The sequence below is a fragment of the Rissa tridactyla genome, chromosome 5 (assembly GCF_028500815.1).
Source record: "Rissa tridactyla isolate bRisTri1 chromosome 5, bRisTri1.patW.cur.20221130, whole genome shotgun sequence".
In the NCBI taxonomy this organism is placed as follows: Eukaryota; Metazoa; Chordata; class Aves; order Charadriiformes; family Laridae; genus Rissa; species Rissa tridactyla.
This window is the reverse complement of record NC_071470.1, coordinates 5,087,551-5,108,500: the sequence shown is the minus strand read 5'-3', so window position 1 is coordinate 5,108,500 and position 20,950 is coordinate 5,087,551. Positions and strand designations below refer to the sequence as shown.

Below are 20,950 nucleotides of genomic sequence, written 5' to 3'. Positions count from 1 at the left end.
CCTGCAGCTGACTGCAGGGATGGAAGCCCGCCACCGGAACACCTAGGGACTTCTCCTTGTCCATAGAAAAGCAAAACAAACCCCACTTCAATTATGACAATCACAAATACAGTATCTGTTGTTAGCAAGTCGAAGCACTTCTGAAAACAAGTCTAATCTTGTGGAGAGAGAGAAAGATCATTAGCCGTATGATATGACCGCCAGCACTGCTAGATTATGAGTGTATATATATCATTGATTTAATACTTTGACAGCGGGAAGCAGGAACTCAAGCACTTGTATGGCACATATACACTGAGGGGGGAATCTCAGACATCTGCAGATAGAGGAGACAGGGGAGCACAGCGGGAAGAGTGAGGGGAGGGGAAAAGGAACATGGATTTACAGAGTATGCTGGGTTCCCTTTCTGCTTAGCAAAAGTCTTACCAAGAACAACTCTCAACATACACCATGGTGTTAACTTCTGCCCTCCTTGTTATCAAAAAACCACTTATTTTTTCCTGCCAAAAGGCCAAGACTTGACTTGCCATGGGAGCAGCTGAAATTATTTTGGCCAGTCTGGGGTGAATGGGGTTAAGGAATATTCCTCAAGGCTGGTAAACTCAGACTGGCAAGCATCTGTTGAAGATTTCAGAAGCAGCAAAATGCTAAAACCTAGAGGAACGATGAACGCTTATTAGCTTCCTATGAGGCTAGGAGGTATAAGGAGTTCATCCCAACTATTCAAAATTTTTAGCAGCTTTCTCTTGCTTTTGCATTTTTCATTTGTAGGGGAAGGGCTGGTGGAAACAGCAATCTAAATGTATTGACTTATTGAACTAAACCAGGCTACCTTCTCGATAACGCATGTATTTGCTAACAGATTTCATGTTCCTAGACATACAGGAAAGGAGACATCTTCATAACATACCCTGATTATGACAATGCATTACCATTTTTTTTTTTGTTTTGGAGTTCTTCACAGATTAAATATTGAGCAAGTTGAAAACACAAAAATAAAGTTATCATTGTTAATTTAAAAGATCTTAATCCAAGCCCCTAACATGGCAAAAAAAAAAAAAAAAGAAAAAAGAAAAAAAGAAAGAAGAGAAAAGGTGTCAAATTCACATACACAACTGCTCTTAGCAGACTGGCCTTTTAGACACCATGCCAAAGTTTCACTCAAAGCTGGGAAGAGAAGCTCAAAGCCAGTGGTTTTGCTCTGCAAAATCATTCTTCCAACCAACTGATGTGTAATCTGTACGAAAATATTTCTCCAAACCCCCTCTAGTGGTTCATCTGTAGGAGAGTTCTTTACGAAAGACAGAAATGGTTAGAAAATGAAGAGGCTTGTTCCAAGCTTTGCTGATCTACTGGGGAAAGGCTGTGAATTAAATTATCTTCCAGTCTGCCTACCCCCCAAGAAAATCTGTTAAATCATACAACAAAAACGGAACCCTGTGGCTATTTTTTTTAATGTTAAAGTCTAAAGATGCATAAGTGGGCGCTGCTGTTTCAAGTACGTCACTCCTGTTGGTTACTCATACTTGTTGGGAGGACGAGAAACATGGAAACATACATCTCAGGAGCCACCGCTGCCTCCTCTCACCACACAGCTCTCTTCCTCTAGATCGATTCCCTCAAGCCAGACTGCCCTATCCAGTAACGTACAAATCCCATTCTCGTGCCCCAGGGAGACTCAAGAAACAGCTGGAACCTGCTGAACTTGATAAAGTAGTAACAGATGACTTTTACATCATTCTGAAGCTAAGCATCATGACAGTTTAACCAACTTTGGCTTGCTCTTTAAAAAGTTCAACTAAAGGCGAGTCGCTCGCTACAAATTACATTACATAATAAATCATTAATGGCTATTGCTTCATATAAGTATTGCCTTTTAAAATAATGTAAATGAGCTTTTTTGTATTAAAAGTTACTTCCTACTCTGGGTTATCCTACAGTAAAGTAGAAACATCATTAGCGACATTTAAAGGAAAATCAGTGTAAAATACAAAGTCATTTTGTTCTCTTTAATTTTTGTTAGGCATGTAAGAGGATGGAAAATAAAAGGGTATTCAAACTATGGACAAAGCGTCCTCTTCTTACCATGACCTGGGACAGACACTGAAAGAGTACCGGTCTGTACTAGATATGAGCTGGCAGTATAGTCCTCATCTGTATCAGAGTCCTGAACTGGCTGGCTGGCATTATTACTTAATAACCACCTCTGGTTGTCATGGAGATTGGGTGATGGAGGAGGGGAGTGTAAATGTTCAGTAACTGATGGACTAGATGAGGAGGATGGCATGGGAGGACCTATGAAAAAAAATAAAAGAAAATTTAAAATATGGGTCGAGATACCACATGAACAACAAATCATTTATTTTTTGCATCGCCGAAAGACTAGTAGTCTACTTCAAACAATAAAAAGGGACGGACAAAGAAAATATGACAATTGCATGTAATAAACTGGTTTAAGTGCTTTAGAAAACATAACCCAATGCCACGACTCGCTATTGCAATGGATGGTGTCTATTGCTACCTGGAATTCCAATGTCTCTGCAGCACAGAATGACAGAGGAACAGGCGTTAACTGAAGTGAAATAATTGTTGTACAACCATTTGGAAAAGACAGTATTTTCTTTTTTTCAAGCCTTTAAGCAGAACAAAAGTACTGAAATATACGGCCAAGTATAGGGCTGCTTCTGTCAGTGGGACACTCCTGTCTAAAATCTACTTATGGAAGAAAATAATTCAGATAAGCTAAGAAACAGGAAGAGTTTTCCAACCTCACATATACAGGGAAACTCACAGCCCTAAATGTCTACCATGTGAGTTATTCTGACAGGAATTTAAGGTTTTAGCAGCGTTTGAGATACACGTACTATTTAAAACCCATTAAAATGTTTCACCTGTCAAACTCGAGTCCACCTGCACAAGTTCTTTTAAAACACGCATACACAATGACTACATCCCATTTCTACGTCTTGGAAGTACCATAAAGACATCGTGGAGAAAGACAGATTTAAATAAAGCTTTAGCATATCATAACAATGCATTTTAGTCCTTCAAGGAAACAATAGGTAAACCCCATAAGCGGCAGAGAAAGAGTTACCTAATTTACCCTGTGAATATATCGGTTCTTTACAGTATTTAGTCAGCACAGATCTCCCTCTGTGAGAGTACGACTGCTGCACTACTTTTGAATACAGTATTATGCTGCCTGTAGGTGGGGAATCGTACCAGAAAATGAAGTGGCTTTATTACCGACTTTATGGTAAAAAAAATATAAAATAGATTAACCTGCACAGATACCATTCATAACTATGAATCTAAATTTAAATTAAAGGAAAAGAGGGTTTTTTCCCATCATATAATGATTTGTTTTTATGGTACTCAGTAGTACAGTTATGCTGGAGAGGTGCAGCACCTCTCAATGTTATGTTTAAGTTTAATACAATAAATCCTATTGGCACCAATAGCTTGAATTACCTTCTCACCATCTCCCTTGTACACTGATAGAATCACACTGATTTTTAAATTTTTTTTTTTTCTTTCATATTCAGTTTATCCCATCCCATAATATCTTAAAGATTTCTAAAACATGTTGCTAAGTCCCAACCAATTGGTTTCCCTGGAAAGAAACCAGGGACAGCCTCACCACAAACTCTTGGCTTAATTCTTTCACGCTTCATTCATCTCTTCTTGTAGCAAACAGCACAATATATATTATTACCAATGTTAAGACTCAGGTTTGGTTCTGGAAGGAAAGCAAGCACTTACTATTACCAAAGTAACTCCTGTGTGAAACCCAAGGTTTATAGCCAGGGAAATAACAAGGGTGGGGGAACGACATTTTACAGGGCTCAACCTGGGAATGTGGAAGTCGGGAATGGGCACATTTTCAAGTTCGAGATAAAGTGCCACCAGATTTTCTTGCTACACTTCGGTTTTTCCCACTGTTTGCTTCAGTAACCTGGATTTGTGGTTATTTCTTGATGGAGTATTTAATGCATTATTTATGATGTACCCAAACCAATTTAGTTAGCCATTATATTTCATTTTTTGAATAATTCCAATAATAGTTAACAGTGGGTTTTTTCAAGGATAAATTAGCTCTATGATTTTTTTTTTTTTTTTTTTTGGCTTGGAACAAGTCTCCTTTACTTGCTTTGGACTTCTCTGCCTAGAGAGGAGAGCTAGAGTAATGAGTTCCAGAGGTACACAGACTGAAGCAAATCAGCGTCTCCGTAATACCTATGGAGCTTACGCACACCACAGCTCTCAGTACGCTTCCTCTCTCCTTCTCAGTTTACACCCATTCACTTCCCTACACAACAAAGCCTTGATTACACAAACCGAAATCACACAAAACATCGTGTTGCCTGAAAAGGTGTCACGTCCAAGGTCCCTTAATTATTTTGTAAATCCCCTCATTTATCCAAATTTATTAATTGCCTCAGCTCTACGTGGCTCGTTGACACCGCACTGCACCGATGAGCAGCCCGCCGGGGAGAGTGTCCCTTGGGTGCTCCGGGTTACCGAGCCCCTGGGTGCGCAAACCCCCGTGTGTCAGGCACGGGCCACGCAACTTCAGTGATTTGATTTTTATAAATAAGCCTAATTCTGGCAGGCAGGTCTTTCTTGTCACAAAGTTACATGGTCTGCAGAGAAAAGGGAGCCAGTTATAATACCAGCCAATTCCTGGGCCAACCAGCTGGGCCGCGGATTTCTGTACAACTTCATCCAGCGCTGGCAGATTTCTGCAGTAAGTTCCTCTTTGATTCCAAGTGAAAAGACAGATAGCTATCTACACTGCCATTTATAGAATAAGCTACATGTTAAGAAAAAAAAATACTTAACACACTAGGCAAGAGGGATCGTAAATGATGTGCACATTCCTCTCCATTTTTTTTTTTTTTTTTTAACATGGAATGAAAGGCATTTAAAAATACTTGGTGATATCTCTTATTGAAGCGTTAACAAACACATTTATAAATCACAAAAATCATTAAGTAAAATCACAAAAATCATTAAGTATGACAAAACCCAGTTATATTGATTATAACACTTTTTCAATACAGCTTGGAGGCACACGATGATGCAAAGAATATTTCATTCTAAGGAAAACCACAAAAATACAAATATTGATTTTTTCCTCCCCCTGCTCTGCTTCTTTTGGTATACATCTAGCAAAAATTTCTGTTGTTCTGCTTTGACTTTCTTGCCCATACTTTAAAAAAGCAAATGTTTCTGGTTTTACTATGTGACTTCGATATAAGATAGTAAGCTATTTTTCATGAGAAAGTATACTGCGCTTAAGAGTACTTAAATCTCATCTTTTTGGTTAGTTATGAGGATAAACGCACTTTAATTTGTTGGGATTTTCATAATCGAAAATACACGACTTTCAATTACCTTACGTACTTCCAAAAAAAAAAACCCTAAAACAAAACCACTATCTCACACAAATATGAAAAAGAGATTTGCAGCAAATATAGGCAAACTCCATCAGGAATAGACTCAATATAGCAGCATGTGGAGATGCGAATAAATTTGCTAAGGATATAATATGAGTCCCCAAAGAAAGTAAAACCCAAAGAAAATTGGTTGTAAGAACATTAACAAAGAAATACACCTGAGCTAATAATGGATACATTAAATACATACGTACAAGGTAATTACATTAAAAAAATTGTACTCTTCTGTGCAAAGATCAGCGCTGATCTAAAAGACGGTATTAAAAAAAAAAAAAAATGTTGGAAGCGGAGCTGATGTCACATATAGAAAAGCTGAAAGGGACAAGTATGATACGTGTAACCCACCAAAAAGATAGCAAATTAACAATGGGGAAAACCGTCATCAGTGGACTAGTAATAATGGAAGGCATAGGGATGCGTGGGACTTCCCATACGAAGTATATCGAAGCTGAAGTTTAAGTCTAAGGCTTGCTTAGGGAAGGCAATTCCTCTGGGAATTTGCGGTGGGTACCAGCAGGGAAGCGAGGGGGGGTCAGGGCAGTGTGGGGCAGGGCTGTGCCCTCAGCCCCGCAGCCTTCCCCACGGGGACGCTTCCACTTGGCCACAGCCCACAGCTCACCGTCCTCTACCGCTCACCTACACCCCTTCCCTTAAACAACCGCCGTTAGCAGCACGCCAGCTTATTTATATCGTCTTATGAAGAACGAATCCAACAACTACTCAGATTTCATCTTTTATCTGTCATCACGTGCCTAAGAAGCACTTTGCTTCAACACCAATGGGTGCGCAGATGAATTCCACGCTGCATCTTCACCAGATGTATTTTAGAGAAAATAGTATCGGACACTTTTGGAACGTGGCATTTAGGAGAAAAAGTAGGATGGAAGAGAAGCAGGAGTAATGATCTCCTGCTGTTGCAGGGTGGGCGGGGTGGAAGAGATGACCCAGAAAGTCTCTGCAGGGCCCTAAAATACACGCGCTTACAAAAACTCCTCAAACAGATTCAGGCATTTTGCTGGCAATATGATACCAACAAGAAAGAAAAACCCTTGTTTATTTTCTTTTGTAATTATAAACCTACACATTCTTAAGATCGTGTTTTAGTTCAGGGAAGTCTTTGTTGCTTCATGAATGTCTTTAACGCTGAACTTCTGTTCATATATCTAGATTAGTTCCCACCACCCAGCATTATTGATTCACTTTGCGTATGTTGCATTGCGAGTTTCGTCCTTTGCACAAGTCATTTCACGATAAAAACGTGAAGGGCCATTATTTTCATCTCAATCGGGATGCGCAAATCCTACCCCTAACTCTTACATACAAGTTCTGACAGCTGCTTAAGGCAATACAAGAGGAAACAGCTCTGTCTGGCTGTTTAGCTACGGCAGAACAGCGCGTTTTTCCTCTCACGGGCTTGGCAGCCCTTGTCACTGGGACTGAAGAAGAAAACTCCTCTATCTGCATCTCAAAGACAGAGGGGGAGAGTCTTATTTTGAAGTTAGCGGTAAAGAGTACTTACTGACTTCAATGTCAGTAAGAAAATGCTATTAAATTACAGATTGCAAGGTAGATATCTCTTTTCTTTACTTAAATTAATGGGATTTTTGCTGGTGGCTTCATAGAAATGAAGATTTCACCTTATTTTAAATGGCACTATTATGTCATATAAACCCCAAAACATACCACATACTGTGGAAAAATATGTTATACATATAATGGCTTGCTAACAGTAGCTATATATATCTCTCCATTTTGTACTTTGCTCCTCACAACAGGAAGAGACAGGTTGCCTTTTTTTTTTTTTTTTTTTTAATACGACAGATAATGGGATCTTTTAAAACTGGGATCAGACAGGCAGTGGTTTGTGAAGGTCAGAAATAACGTGTCTTCTGGCTAAATTAATTAGAAAGCAAACCACTTTCAAACAGGCAGAAGGACACTTAGAGCCCTTCTGAATCAAGCTGAGATGAATCTTTGCAATCTGTTCTAGGACTTCCCAGCGCGCTGAAAGCTGTAACACACTCTTGTTAAATAGGGCACCTACACCCTCCCTACCAAGCTTACCGATCGCATCCAACTTTCAATTTCCAATGTGTGGCACGCAGATTGACCCCAAAAAGCCCCCAGATAACACCCCACCTGGTACGTACAACCCTAAGCAACCTGATTTTGGACCTCTTCGCATAACACAGTAAGTTAGTAATAAGTGAGTTTTAATTGTAAACCCATTTTTTTTATTATGGACTCCCTGTATGCTCTCCAACCTGTATGACTTGGCATTGGCATTTATCTCTCTGCTGGATGCTGCAGCCTTCTGCAGTCAACCTGCAGTGACAGTTATCTCTTAATTAAAACTCTACATGCAAATAGACCTACTGAAAAGTGTTGTGGCATAGCACACAAAGAACGATTATTTATAACCAACACAGTTCTTTTTATCTACTTATACCAGAGTCGACCATTGTAGCTACTGTGAAGATCTCCCCAAGGAAATACATGCATAGACGGTCTTTCAAATATATACACATGCACATAGACACGTATATAAATAAGAGTGTATAAATCCATCTATAGTAAAAAACATTCCAGTGAGAAGAACTATGTGCCAAGAATTCTTTTAAAAGAAAATGCTTTCAAATACATAAAAATGATGCCTGCAATCTACGGTGGGCTTTCCATTTAATTGGTTTTGTTTTGCTTTGTTTGTATGCATAGAGGATAACGACCCTTTTACCCCTGAACTGGGAAGCGGATTTTCCAAGTTTCAAATCCCTCTGAGTGCTGATGAACTGTGACTACAGCTCAGATGCAAATCTTAAATACAAATCACGTCTACTTTTCCTAGATTTCCTTGAAAAGTTATTCCTTCTAAACAAAACAGGTGCATTATCTTGACGTGTATTTTAACTCACAAAGTTGCAACTGCTTCTGTAGACTGAAAGCTGAAACTTTACAAGACTATAATCAGAGGACATTGATTTGAAAACAAAAGTAATCCATTAGAAAGCAAGAGAAATGCTGCCCTGAAATACTGTTATTTTTTTTTTTCCTCCTTCTTCTTGGAAGCGTAGTATAATAATCACAGTCTGTACTATAAAGCTTGTAATTGTCTTCCGAAAATGAGAAAGATTTCTTAAGAAAAATGGTTATGCATTAGAACTGATGCTTATTTCTGAAGCAAACAGTACTTTGAGGCATTTTGGTGGTTTCAGAAATTTAACAGCTGCTGCTCAGCAGATTGCTAAATGAAAAGGAGTGCCCTGTTCTTGCAGGGGTCAGACTGCATGATCACAACGGCTCCTTCTTCAATCCTGAGTTAAGGCAGTGCTCATTTTCGCTTTAAATGGGAGTTTTGTCTGTAAAGAAATTGCAGAATCTGAGCCTTAACCGACAGCTTATCCTAACTGAAGCGCATTGCTCTCACTACCTTTTTATTTTTTATTATTATTATTTTCAAAAGGAATTACCTTATAACATAAGAGCCAGGTGCAGAGCAAAGTTCCACTCAGCTAGGCAGAAAGTTCATGAGCCCAACTAAAAACTCAAGCATCTCTAGCATCCAGGTTTGATTTTTAGGAGCTGTTCTGCTCAACTCAACTGAACTTACCACTTTATGTCCCCCAGTATTAATTAAGAGTGGGCACACAAAGTGTTGGAAGAAGAACAGAGAGCTATTTCCAGAAGACTGAAAATCCTCACTCCACTCAGAAAATCATTTTAAGTGATAGGCCTCCATATTTTTAGAAAAAAGATGCCTAATTCTATTTTTTTTGTGGGGGGTGGGGGTTTTGGACAGAAGCAAGCTGATGAAATCAACACCAGATTGCAAAATGTTTCGATTAACTCATCTCTCCACTTGAGATGTAAAAGTTCTCACACAAAAATGCCACCTCTCCATTTAGAGCATCTGCTGGGATTCAAGCTCCTCTGCTTTGTGATGAGAGCCTCATCCAGCGCAGCTAGGACAAGGAGCCACCAGCTCAGCCACCGACTCTGCTGTACAAGCCGCACGCTCACAGTTCTGCCCAAGCCACTACCTCTTGCAACCACCTCACAAGCCCCGGCACCTGGAACATGGTGACCAGGAGGTCTCCAAGGTCAACCAGGGGAGGGAGCTCCTGGGGTCCCCATCTGGACCCTGCGTGGCCCAGCCACTGAGCTGGTGCCTGCTCGGATCCAGCCAAATGACATAGGTGCATGGTCATATACAAAGCTGCGTACTGATGCAGCGCAAAAGGCACCCATTTGTGGCTAACGACTTCTGCCTGATGAGCCCAAACCAGGCTCATCTGCCTGGGCTTACTGCTCCACTGACCACTTCACGGGGGTGGGAGAGGGCAGGAGATGTCTCCTGAGTGGAGAGGACACGCAGCCAGTTCTCTCCACTCCTTATTAGAATCCCAGAATGGTTTAGGTTGGAAGGGACCTTAAAGACCACCTAGTCCACCCCCCTGCCCTGGGCAGGGACACCTCCCGCCAGATCAGGTTGCTCCAAGCCCCGTCCAAGCTGGCCTTGAACCCCTCCAGGGATGGGGCAGCCACAGCTTCTCTGGGCAGCCTGGGCCACCGCCTCACGGGAAAGAATTTCTTCCTAATACCTTATCTAAATCTCCCTTCCTTCCGTTTAACACTCTTACCCCTCATCCTATGGCTCCACTCCCTGGTACCTCCCCATCACCCTGGTCACCAAACATAAATCAGCATCACACAGTGCTGTAGACAGAACACAGCCCTTTCTCAAGAACCTGCCAGGATTTCCACATTAAAAACCCCTGAACCACAAACCCACCACAGACACAAGCAAAAACCAGGGAAAAAACCCACCAATGGTTCTGGGTTTTTTTTGGGTTTTTTTTTTTTTTTTTTTTTCATTTCCAGAAATGGAACCGAGCATCACAAATGGAGCTGCTGGCATACACTGTAGTTGGTGTAGGGAGGATAGCCGCGCTCAGTCTCTCTGCGTCTTGTATTCACCCAGAGATGAGGCTGAGGAGTTTACCAAGTTTCCACTCTCAATCCTGACCTTTGTAAAAGACTGCAATTTTTCTGGATGCTGATATTCTTTTGGATGGCAATTCATAAAGAGTAATCGCCTAAAAAAGTAACCTTTGAAGAAATGCTTCTTTATTCTTCCTATCCGTGACTTTTTATTATTAGAGGTGAACTGGATTGAGCCATGTCACATCTGGTTTATCATTCTTTCAGCATGACTCTGTGGTAGCCTACATACTTTGTATTTTCAACGTTGCTTTGGGCTATATTGGGGGGGGGGGGCGGGACACGCAGAAAAAGTCTTGTTGTAATAGGACGGGAAATGCATCTTGAAGAGCATCAGAGGACTTGGGTTTTGGGGCTTTTTTGGAAGAGAGTCAGGGAGAGACTTGTTAAAGAGAAAATAAATCTTCTAAGAATGACTCACAAATCATCCAGTTTTCAGAATCAGGTAATTTCGCACCCTCATTCCTCCCACGCCAGAAAGAAATAATGGAAAGAGGAATCAAAATAAATCCTGTTTAACTAAATTTGGGTTCCTTACTTCTACCGGGCCCTACACAAGAAAAGCAGTCAAAGCAATGGTAGGGATGCCAGTTTTGCCTATTTTTGCTACTAGCGTGGCCGCCGCCTTGCAGTATGTTATAAAGGGAACCATATCTCTGAAGCAAAGCCTCCAGAGAAGCTCTTAATGACATGGGATTGCCTATGCTTGCAGATCACAGAATATGACTTGTTTTCTTAGAAGGGAACATGGCAATTTAAAGAGATTTCGATAGAAGCTCACAAAGAGCAACAAAGTCCTGAAAAAGCATTCCATAAAGCTCATTTCAAAAGATCACGGTTTTGGCCTAGCAGAGGAGGAAAAGAAGGAGGGATGAGATGACTGTTGTCATCTTCACCAACTCCTGATGGAAAGCTGCCCCAGGGACTGGGCCATGTCCCCATGAGGACCAGCCGGCTGCCGGGCAGCCATGGGCAGTGCTGCTGCCAGAGCCTCCCACAGGAGAGAAAACGACGGGCTGCTGCACCCTGTGTTTTCCCAATAAAATAAAGTCAACCAATAAAGCTGCCCATAAAACTAAGGAACCACGCGATGCTTACGGAAGCGTAAGTTTAGCGCTGAGAAAGGAGAAAGCAGTCCCGCTAACAAAACATCAAACTTGTCTATCCAGAGAAGTCTTCAACTTCACAGGGTTTGTATGCCTGAAGGTAACACAACTGGGGAGGTATTTTTGTCAGCTCTTCATCACTCCATTTTCAAAAGCCCTTCCCTTCCTACTGCACTTTCAAGTTTGGTTCCTTGTTGGGGCTTTTTTTCCGCTGTATTAAATATAACTCCTTAACAAAGGAATTTTGGGGAGGGGAGGAATTAGAGAATTACCAGAAAATTATCGACTGTTGTCTCGCAGAGTACCACTCTCGCAAGCAACAGGACATTTACTGGACATTGATGTCTCATTACATCTAGTATGTAATTTATTTCTCTGCTGGAACAGAACTTATCAGCTTTGCCCATGTGGAGAAAATGTTTCTACCTTAGAAACAAATAGACCACCACAGGCAGGAAGCTGGAAAGCTTAAATGAAAACCCGCCGCATGATCCCCGACGTTACCTCGCTACCAAAGCCTCTAAAGCGGCCGTGGTGAAGGGGGACGGAGGTGGCATTTTAGGGCCAGATTTTTGAGAAAGCCTCGTCTCATTGAGGGATGATTTAGAAAACCGAGAACAATAAAAACTGTTGGGTACTGAGAACTCAGAGAAAGTTGGACTCTATTTAGGTGTCTCTGGAAATCCAGCATTAAACAAAAAACCCCACATCAACAAAGGGACAACAAAGTCCCTTATTTTGGCCTGAATATATAAACAATAATGTTTTAACTCATGAGAAAATGTATACAGTATTTGTAAAGCACATTTTTAGTCACTCTCTTCCACTGTAAGAAATTATTGCGATCTAGAATCGAATATAGTTTGGCCAGTTATATAGACCCTCTATTTGATAGCTTTTAATTTTGTAACATTTTATCTGTGTTTATACTTGGCAGGACTGCATTGTGCTCTAGCTATATGTAGAATTTAAAACCGTAAATTTCAAATGCGGTTAGTTATCCATTCAAGTTCAGAAGTGCACAGACTTAACATTTCTTAAAAAAAAAATATACAAACCCGTCACATTAGCGGGGTAGGTCAGAAAATGCTGAATGGAGGTAAAAAAATCCCTTTGGCCTCAGACTAAACATGGAAAATTTCAGTCCAAAAGTGCTTTTCATAAAGTTATGAGCTAATGAACAAAAGGGGGTTCTAATAAAGTTTCATGAAAAGTTAACTATAAAATCCAGCACTAATAACATAATCTTTATTTCTTTGCCAATTTGACCACTTCAGAATAGTAAAAACCAAAGTAAAATAAACCACACTGGTTACTTCTAAGAGGTTTTATCTCAGTGAAAATAGAAAAGGCCCAAAAGATCAGGCCAAAATACATATAAGGAAAATTCCAAAACAGAGAAAATACTTGTTTACGCCGGACTGAAGCCAAGGGTAACAAACCCTCTTTACCAAGCTGCTTCCAGAATCCTTGGGCCTTTGTCCAAGGAGAAGGGAAATGCCAACTGGGCCATCCAAATCTGCCGCCAGACAGAGGTGATCCATCTCTTTGAAAAGAGATGAAAGGAAATTCTCCTCTGAGTGCTTTGCAAACTCTGAAACAACTGCTCCTCATCTCAACGGTAGGATCGCCAGCAGAAGCTGCATCAGCCTCCCAGTTCCTGAAAAATTGCTAATGTTGAAGCATTGTACTTTCAAGATGCACCACTCAGTACCTGTAAAACCTGCCTGATAAAAGCCAATTACTACACAGAAAGCATTTAAAGGCATCGGTCTGGAAGTCCTGCCCTGTAAAACTAAAATTCCCCATATACTTTATTACACACGCTTTCCAAGATTATCCACTCCCTCACGTCAGTCTTCATAAATCTCTACTGCTAAAACACCTACCAAAGCACTTACTGATAACAAAAGACACAAACAGATTTCTTATATGACTGCTTTTTCCCCCCTCTCTGAAAAAGACACTTTTTAACGGGTTCTTGGCCAAGACTCCATTCATATTCACACAACGCTCCTTTTATAAAAAGAAGTAATGCAACCAATTATGAGAGCAGCCCCTGAAAAAGCCAACTAATGGCTTGACTTTGTCCACATTCATATCAGCACAAAGTAACTAATTTTATATGATGCCTGATAATGCAGCAGCACTATGTAAGGAAAAGGTTAGGCAGGAACACTTACAAGCTAAACGTATTCATTCTGAAAGGATCAGACCATATAAAATGCAATTTATAAGCGCAGAGAAAAAGAGAAACACAGAATTGAAACCGGGTTTTACCTACATTTCATTCCTTTTGTACTTTGGCATGTTTACGCCTAACACGCATGCAGTTTTCTGTTGCAGTTGCTGTTACTACATGGTACTTGATTTAGCCTCCTACACTCAAAATGCCACGGTATCTATACGACCAGATAAAGACAAAGGAATAGTCTTAGCTCTCTTGCTCAGTTATCTGAGATGCTTTCTTTTCTTTATGCTGTTTGTATTCGTTATTTATCTTTGCGGTATCCTAGTAGTCCAAATAATCATTCATTACATGTTTTCTGAAGCGGTTACCATTCATTACCTATTTTCTGAAGCAAGTAAATTCTTGGTCAGAATTTTTACATCCACAAGTAGAAAACAAATCACAGGATACTTCAAAGTCAGATCCTGTCAAACAGCAGAGGATGTTAATCAGTGCAGTTTATACAAACCCCTCTGTCACTCTGCTGTTAAGATTATGTGTGCTGAGGTGAGCAGGCAGCGATGTTAAGGACCGTCCACAAATTTCTTTTGAATATAAATTATACATCAGCCCATGCAAACTCTCTTGAATCCAACTTTCACTGCAAGTGTCTTTTTGGATCTGTTTACTTCAGAAGATGTGGTATAAATGACGGTATAATAAGTTTTACTATGTTTTAGGCATAAATGACTCATACATCATTCCATTTGAAAGAAAAAAATCCTAACATGCAAGTACAATATGTTACTGCAGCTGCTCCATGGGAACAACAACATATCCATTTGGAAGGAAAATACATTTATGAAAATGCCTGATTAGCAGAAAAAGCAGAAAACAATTCATTATAAACAATAATATACAACACAACTGCTTTACTTGACATTTTTATGGTTACAGTCTGTTTTTATAGAATCTATTGGATTAAAACGCATCCAGCTCTTCCCCTCCCACCCCCAGCTCAGATAAGTCTTCATTGATGTTATCCATAAAAAAAAACCCAAACAAAAATCCCCTCTAGTTTTCTATAAATCAGGCTTTGAAGGAGCATCTCCCATGCTAGTTGAATGTAAAGTTGCTGGACAGAGTGCACCAAATTATCTTCTTGCTTCAGGCATCTCCTGCCAGGATCCCAGTCTGGGGGCAGAAACGCATGCTCCCTCTTCTTTTGGCTTTGCAGAATACTGGGGTTTTATCTTGCATGCCTCCTATCCCCTGCAAAGGTTATAAATTGAATGTTGCAAAGCTGGCAGGCAACGTGCCTCTGAGAATGGCACAACATATGTAATAAAGTCAAGGCAGTGCCACCTACCTCATGGCATCTATGACCTCCTAGAGACAAGGCTTCCTGATGTCCCAGTCTTCCCCCTTGCAACCAAGGGAACCTCTGCCCCGCTACTTTCTTCCATCTTACCTCTCCTTGCCCTTTTATTTCCATACGCCCTTCTTATTAATAGGACGTCTGTTTTATTTTTCCTCACAAGTCAATGAAAAAGTTTCAAATGCTTTTCCTGTTACAAATTAAGCAATTTATTGTAGAAAAAGAAGGAAACTTCCACTAAAAAATAAATTCTCAAGACAAGAAGATGTGGGAGTGTTGAATGTAGCACTAGTTGAGTGTCTATGCAATTTAACGTAAAACACTTGCATACTAAAATATACGTAGAAATGATTTACATCATTTTGTGACATGTACGTGGAATAACATAAATATACAGGTAATGTTGGTAATGCCATTGTTTCTTTTGATTAAAACAAACTCGGACATTTGGGGAAAAAAAAGGGGCTAAGTGGGCACTCCTTTATGGAGCATTCCCCCAACCATTTCCCAACAGGAACTGCAGACTCTTCAACATCAGAAGAGACTCTGAACGACCTTTATTCCCACCTGCTACTGGAGAGGCATCTCAGATGGTGACCCCAACTTTTGGTCAACGTAAGAGAGACAAGCGGGCAGAGATAGCAGCCAACCAGAGAAAAGACACTTGGATGTTTTGCATGATTCAGGCCAGAGGATTAAGTCCAGTCTCCCACCTTCCAGGTGAGTGTCCCAGCTAATGAGCCCTTACCTAACAGCAAAGCAACTTCTTCTCCCTCCCTATTTTTCATTAAAATCTCTGAAGAACTGTGTTTAGTTCCTCATCAAGACAAATGCCAAGCCTGCTAAATTTTTCATGACACTGAATTCTTGTTCTCCTGCCAGCCCTAGTTATGTGTGAACATTTTAGGCTCCCTCAGGCATTTATTTTACTACAGAGTCCTGAAATACTTAAGTCTATTAAGACCTAAAATAAACACGCAAAAAGGAGGAATCTGCTAGTTGTTCTCCCAGTCTACGTTTTAAGGAGGCAGTGCCTGCACCAGTGGAGTCTGGAAAGTATTCTCAGTGTTGCTGGTGAAATGATGGTACCCATGAAGCCGTGCCAGCTGCTGCAGCGGGGCTCAGCTCCACGGCAGGAGCAGCACCATCAGTGGGCTGGGAAGAACCAGCCAAATGTGCCGAGCCTGGAAAAATCAGCTGGACTGCAAGTGCACTGCGGGAGCGGAAGGCATAACGCTATCCAGAAAAGCTGGATTTACTAAACTCGCACACAATGACTCTGCTGCACGTGCGTTACCCCTGGGTTGGTGCCCAACGGGGCCCCTGCCTGCTCCCTTGCTGCCAGGGAAGGGGGCGGCTGGGAGCAGACCGTGACTGAAGAATAATTCACACAGCTTGGCCTGGGTTACCCTCCTTGCCAAAGCCCTTTCTGGAGCAGCAAGTGTGCTGGCTGCGAGCTAGGCTGGCCTGCTGTGCCTTGAAGTGGGAACTTGAGAAAAGAAGGCCAAACAAACACCAAAACATTTCAGCCAGGCCTTGAAAGGCAGCAGACAACTGACTGAATTAACCTCTCGGCTGCAAATCAGGCACGTAGGCTACGAACTGTGCATCCCTAGCCTACAGAAAGGAGATGAAAGAACAAATTCGCTACACAAAATACCTGGATTTAATGTCACCCATTGAAATAATTGTATGGTCATGCCCAGTTTATCCATGTATTCTGTTAGCTGCTCTCTCCAAAGGAGGTCTGGAAACAGACCAAGCTTCGTTGTTTACTTTGAGGTCTCTTATACTCTACAGCAACTTCCACCCACAATGCTCCGTTATTATTGTTACAATAATTGCTATTATATACTTAAAAAGGAAGCACAAATGGCCAATTTGTGGCCAGAAAATACCATGGCTGATACCAAATCTGAAGTTCAACATAGTTGCCTTAGCAACACTCCAGGCATGCGTGATAAAGTCCCCATGTGGATGTACACAGTCTTATATTGGAGACGCCATGTGCCAAGAAGGTAACGTGGAAAGCTAACCCCACTGTCATGACCTGCTGGTACGCACAAGCCCACAGCTCAGTCCTGTCCCCGGCTTGTCTTCAGAAAGCTCCCAAAGACCAGACCATCTCCTACATAATGTCTCTGAGCATCCTCACCCAAAATCCCACTTTGCCTTTTTCTTTTTTTTCCTTTAAAAACTAGTTTGTGTGTCTTCTTCCATATTTATTTTGTGTTTGAAACAAACTTTCAAAATCCTCTTGTTAAACCGTTTCTCTCCAACAGTTTTCAAAGTACTATTATGTAGACGTTAGCAATCCAGTCCTCAGGAGACCAGTGCTGAAGGTCCCTGTAATGGACTGGATTGAACACGGGTGTAATGTGTCTATATAATCCCAGCAGGTGATCCTCACTGAAAGCACAACCTAAGACAAACGGCCTCCAAGTTTTTTGCCATTCAGGCTGTGAGGGATTTATTTCCATTATACCAAATCTGGCAGCTGGATCTTGCCAATGTCCAAGCAAATTGGAGCACCGATACCAAACTTGTTCCTTGTCCTGTTTCTGACACTCCCAAGAAACTTTGCCAAAAGAGATCTTCTGGAAGTCAAACCCCAGAAAATTTCTCTACAAACTATGAATATGGTGGGGAGGGAGGTGGGGAAACCTTCCTGAAGCCCGCAATTCTGTAAAGTGGGTGTATTTATCATTAAGAAAGAGGGGTTGGAATAGAACTTGGCAGTTCTTTTACACTGTATTTTACACCGTATTTCCTGGTGCTGGTGAAGAATTATGAGGGTAGTTCAATTTCCTGGTCTGTCCACAGTAATTGAAAAAAATGAAAGAACAGGAACGAAATCACTATCAAAACCACTACATAAGCAGTGCTCAGTGCTATAGGTAAATTTTCATTTAATCTTTGCCTGCCAAACCATTCAAGCTACATGCACATCATGCTAGTTCCATGTATTATTTGTAATTCATTTTACCTCATTATCTGGCCATTTTTGCCCTGTTTTTCTCTCTCTCTCCACCTTTCCTACCTTCAGCTTGACAAGCTGAAAACTTATCGATACAGAAATTCTTTCTTCTTATAATTGGCAAAGTCCTCAAGCATAACGGGAAAAATGTTACAATTCCAGTTACGACGGTATTCTTCTCCCGTGCCTCCAATACAAGGACGATGGAGTATCAGACCGAGCGGCGCACCTGTGATGAATCATACCTCATGCCCCTGAACGCCCATGGCAGAAGAAAAAGAGAAGCAGTTGTCTCTCCCACTGAGGGCTGGCAGGACGTGAAACACAGAGCAAAGTGAAGTCGGAGGATCAGAGCTGCCAGATTTTACATCACGTGGGACCCTACAAAGGACCACAAAGCCCATTTCCTTGAGATAAAAAACCAGGAGAACAGACAATCTTTTGCTCTGCCTCCACCCTGAGTGGGAGGGAGCTTTCTTCAGCTGAGCTTTGCAGTAAAATCACGGCTATGCTTCTGCAGACACCTGAGGAGCCTTCTTCCTTTTTGCTTTCAAGCGGCAAAAGGACCTGCTGTCAAGCATTTCATCCGCAACATTCTTCTGCCTCGTGGGGTAGGAACCCCACTTCAGGGAGTTGAAAGAGCCCAAAAACTTGATGAATTCAAAATCTGAGCCCGGTGTGACTAAAAACGGGTTGTGAATCCCTAATATTTGAATATATAATGCAAACATTGACACAGCTTAAAGAAATGGCAGATTGTGACCCCAAACTTCTCCTTCAGACTTTTTTTTTTTTTATACAACGTGTAACTTCGCTCAGCTTTGAGCAAGAGCTGTGTAATGAGGAATGCCAAAGGAACATTCCCCACAACTGAAACATCACAAAAGCTTCACTCAGAAACCAAGCAGGGCGCCGGTGTGCATTTATTATCCATGAGTTAAAATCTGACTAATGTAATTTAAGATTGATAATTACTGATGGAGGCCATATGTGTCTTTATTAAAAGGAAACTGTCAGATTAAAAATACTGCTTCCGTCTGACTTTTTCTAGAGTACCATGGTTTCAAATAACATCTCAGATTTATATAAACGAAATCACCACTCTATATATTTTCAGGGTTTTTAAAGTCTCCTTCTCTGTAAATGAAATCTTGCCCTTTCTTCAGCCATTTGCATTACTCTCTCAAACACCAGTAAGGGAAATGAAAATATACAAAATCAAAGAAAACAAAACAGAACAGTATATTACTAAAGCTTGCAAATAATAGTAAAAGCAAGAGTCACATTTTTTTAACCCACTTTTTAACAGCTGATCTGATTTTAATTTATGACTATTATTACGTTGGTGAGCACAAGGAACCCTGTTGTGCTGGGCATTACAGAAGCGTGTAACAAAGGAAACCCAGTCCTTTTTCTGTATGAAGTAACTAATGACTGGCACCAGACAGCATTCATCCGAGAGTGAAAATTCAAAGGTAGAATAGCTGCATTACTAATAACGATGTGTCATCCCTCTCCCCAGAGCCTAGCTACTCGAGGTCTCCGATGAGGCTGATGTGCTGCCAACTTCTAATACAGGTTCCAGAAAAGCTCCAGGGAACAGCAATCTGCAAGCCTGATGTCTATATGCTAGTTGAGTTAATAGAGACTATAGTAACAAATAGACCAAGTGGGCATGTCTGAGAAAAGTCAAATTTCAGTTTTCATAAAATGAAGTCCTGTCTTACAAAATTAACCCAGTTTCTTGAATAGCTCAAACATGTGAAACCAGTGATGCAGTCAATGCAGCCTACGTGGATTTCCAAAAGGCTTTGAACAAGTACTTCACCAAAAGCTTTTAAAGAAACTAAGCACCTATGGCAAAAGAGGTCCCTGCACGGCAACGTAACTGATTAAAAGACATAACGAAAAATTAGTGGTAAATGGTCAAGCCTGTATAGCAGAGGAAGCCTACCAGCGGAGTACCACAAGGATCTGCACTGAGACCTGCTCCTCTTTCCATACCTGTAACTCACCTGGAAAGGCAGCTGAGCACTGAACCAACGAAGTCTGCAGATGGTACAGACTTATTCAGGGCAGCAAGGATGAGGGCAAGCAGTGAAGAATCACAGGACTTTATGAAATGGAGTGACTAGACAATGAAATGGCAAATTAAATTCAGTGTAGAGTGATGCACATGGGAAAATATAACCTTAACTTCCCACGTACAGTGATGGGCTCCGAGATGAACATTACCGCTCAGGAGCGAGACCTTGGGGTTACAATAAATGGTGCCATCAAAATGTCAGCTCAGTGTTCAGCTGCCAAAAGAAAGCAGCCCAAATATTAGGTATTGTTAGGAACTGAACAGGAAGCAAAACAGAGACCACTTTGTAACGCCACCCAGTTCATACGCTGTCCCTGCTTCCAGCTGGGACAAGTTCAGGGGACGTGCTTCAGCACAGAGTATTTTGTGTTTACTTCTACAAAGGTAGGAGCAAAACAGAAAGAAGCTTAATGCAGAAGAGCGACCCATAATTAGGGGGATAAAGACAGCAGTTTTAACATTGTCTGCGTCTGAGTTTCACAAGTTTTCTCTGAGAAAAATTCAAGGACGCAGCCCCTTCTAGGTACTTGCTGGTAAACCATTCAAAAAAAAGAGGTTGACAAATTAGACACAGCCAATGAGCTCTATTAAAAAGCATTGCTGTGTATCACAAACTTAGCTATTGCTAAACACACGAGCTTTACTAGTATTTGAAATAGCTGGGAAGAGACAAGTTTGAAGATTTGCCTTCACTCTAGCAGTACACAGCCAGCTAAAAATCACTTTGCCATGCCATTTTGAAGCGACTAAACATTTTAAGCCTTAAGGGTAAGCAC

At 41.1% G+C, this 20,950-nt stretch overlaps 1 protein-coding gene across 15 annotated transcripts in view; it reads right to left on the bottom strand.

Moving 5' to 3' along the window:
- The window catches only part of TENM3 (teneurin transmembrane protein 3), a 434,875-nt gene that overhangs the window by 175,762 nt on the left and 238,163 nt on the right, over nt 1-20,950 (bottom strand). For 7 of the 15 annotated variants that reach the window (XM_054202752.1, XM_054202736.1, XM_054202738.1 and 4 more), the window contains one exon: nt 2,086-2,295. The exons of the other annotated variants lie outside the window; for them this stretch is intronic. In XM_054202752.1, coding sequence (XP_054058727.1) covers nt 2,086-2,295 — 210 coding nt within the window. The remainder of the gene's footprint in view (nt 1-2,085; nt 2,296-20,950) is intronic. 15 annotated transcript variants of the gene reach the window in all.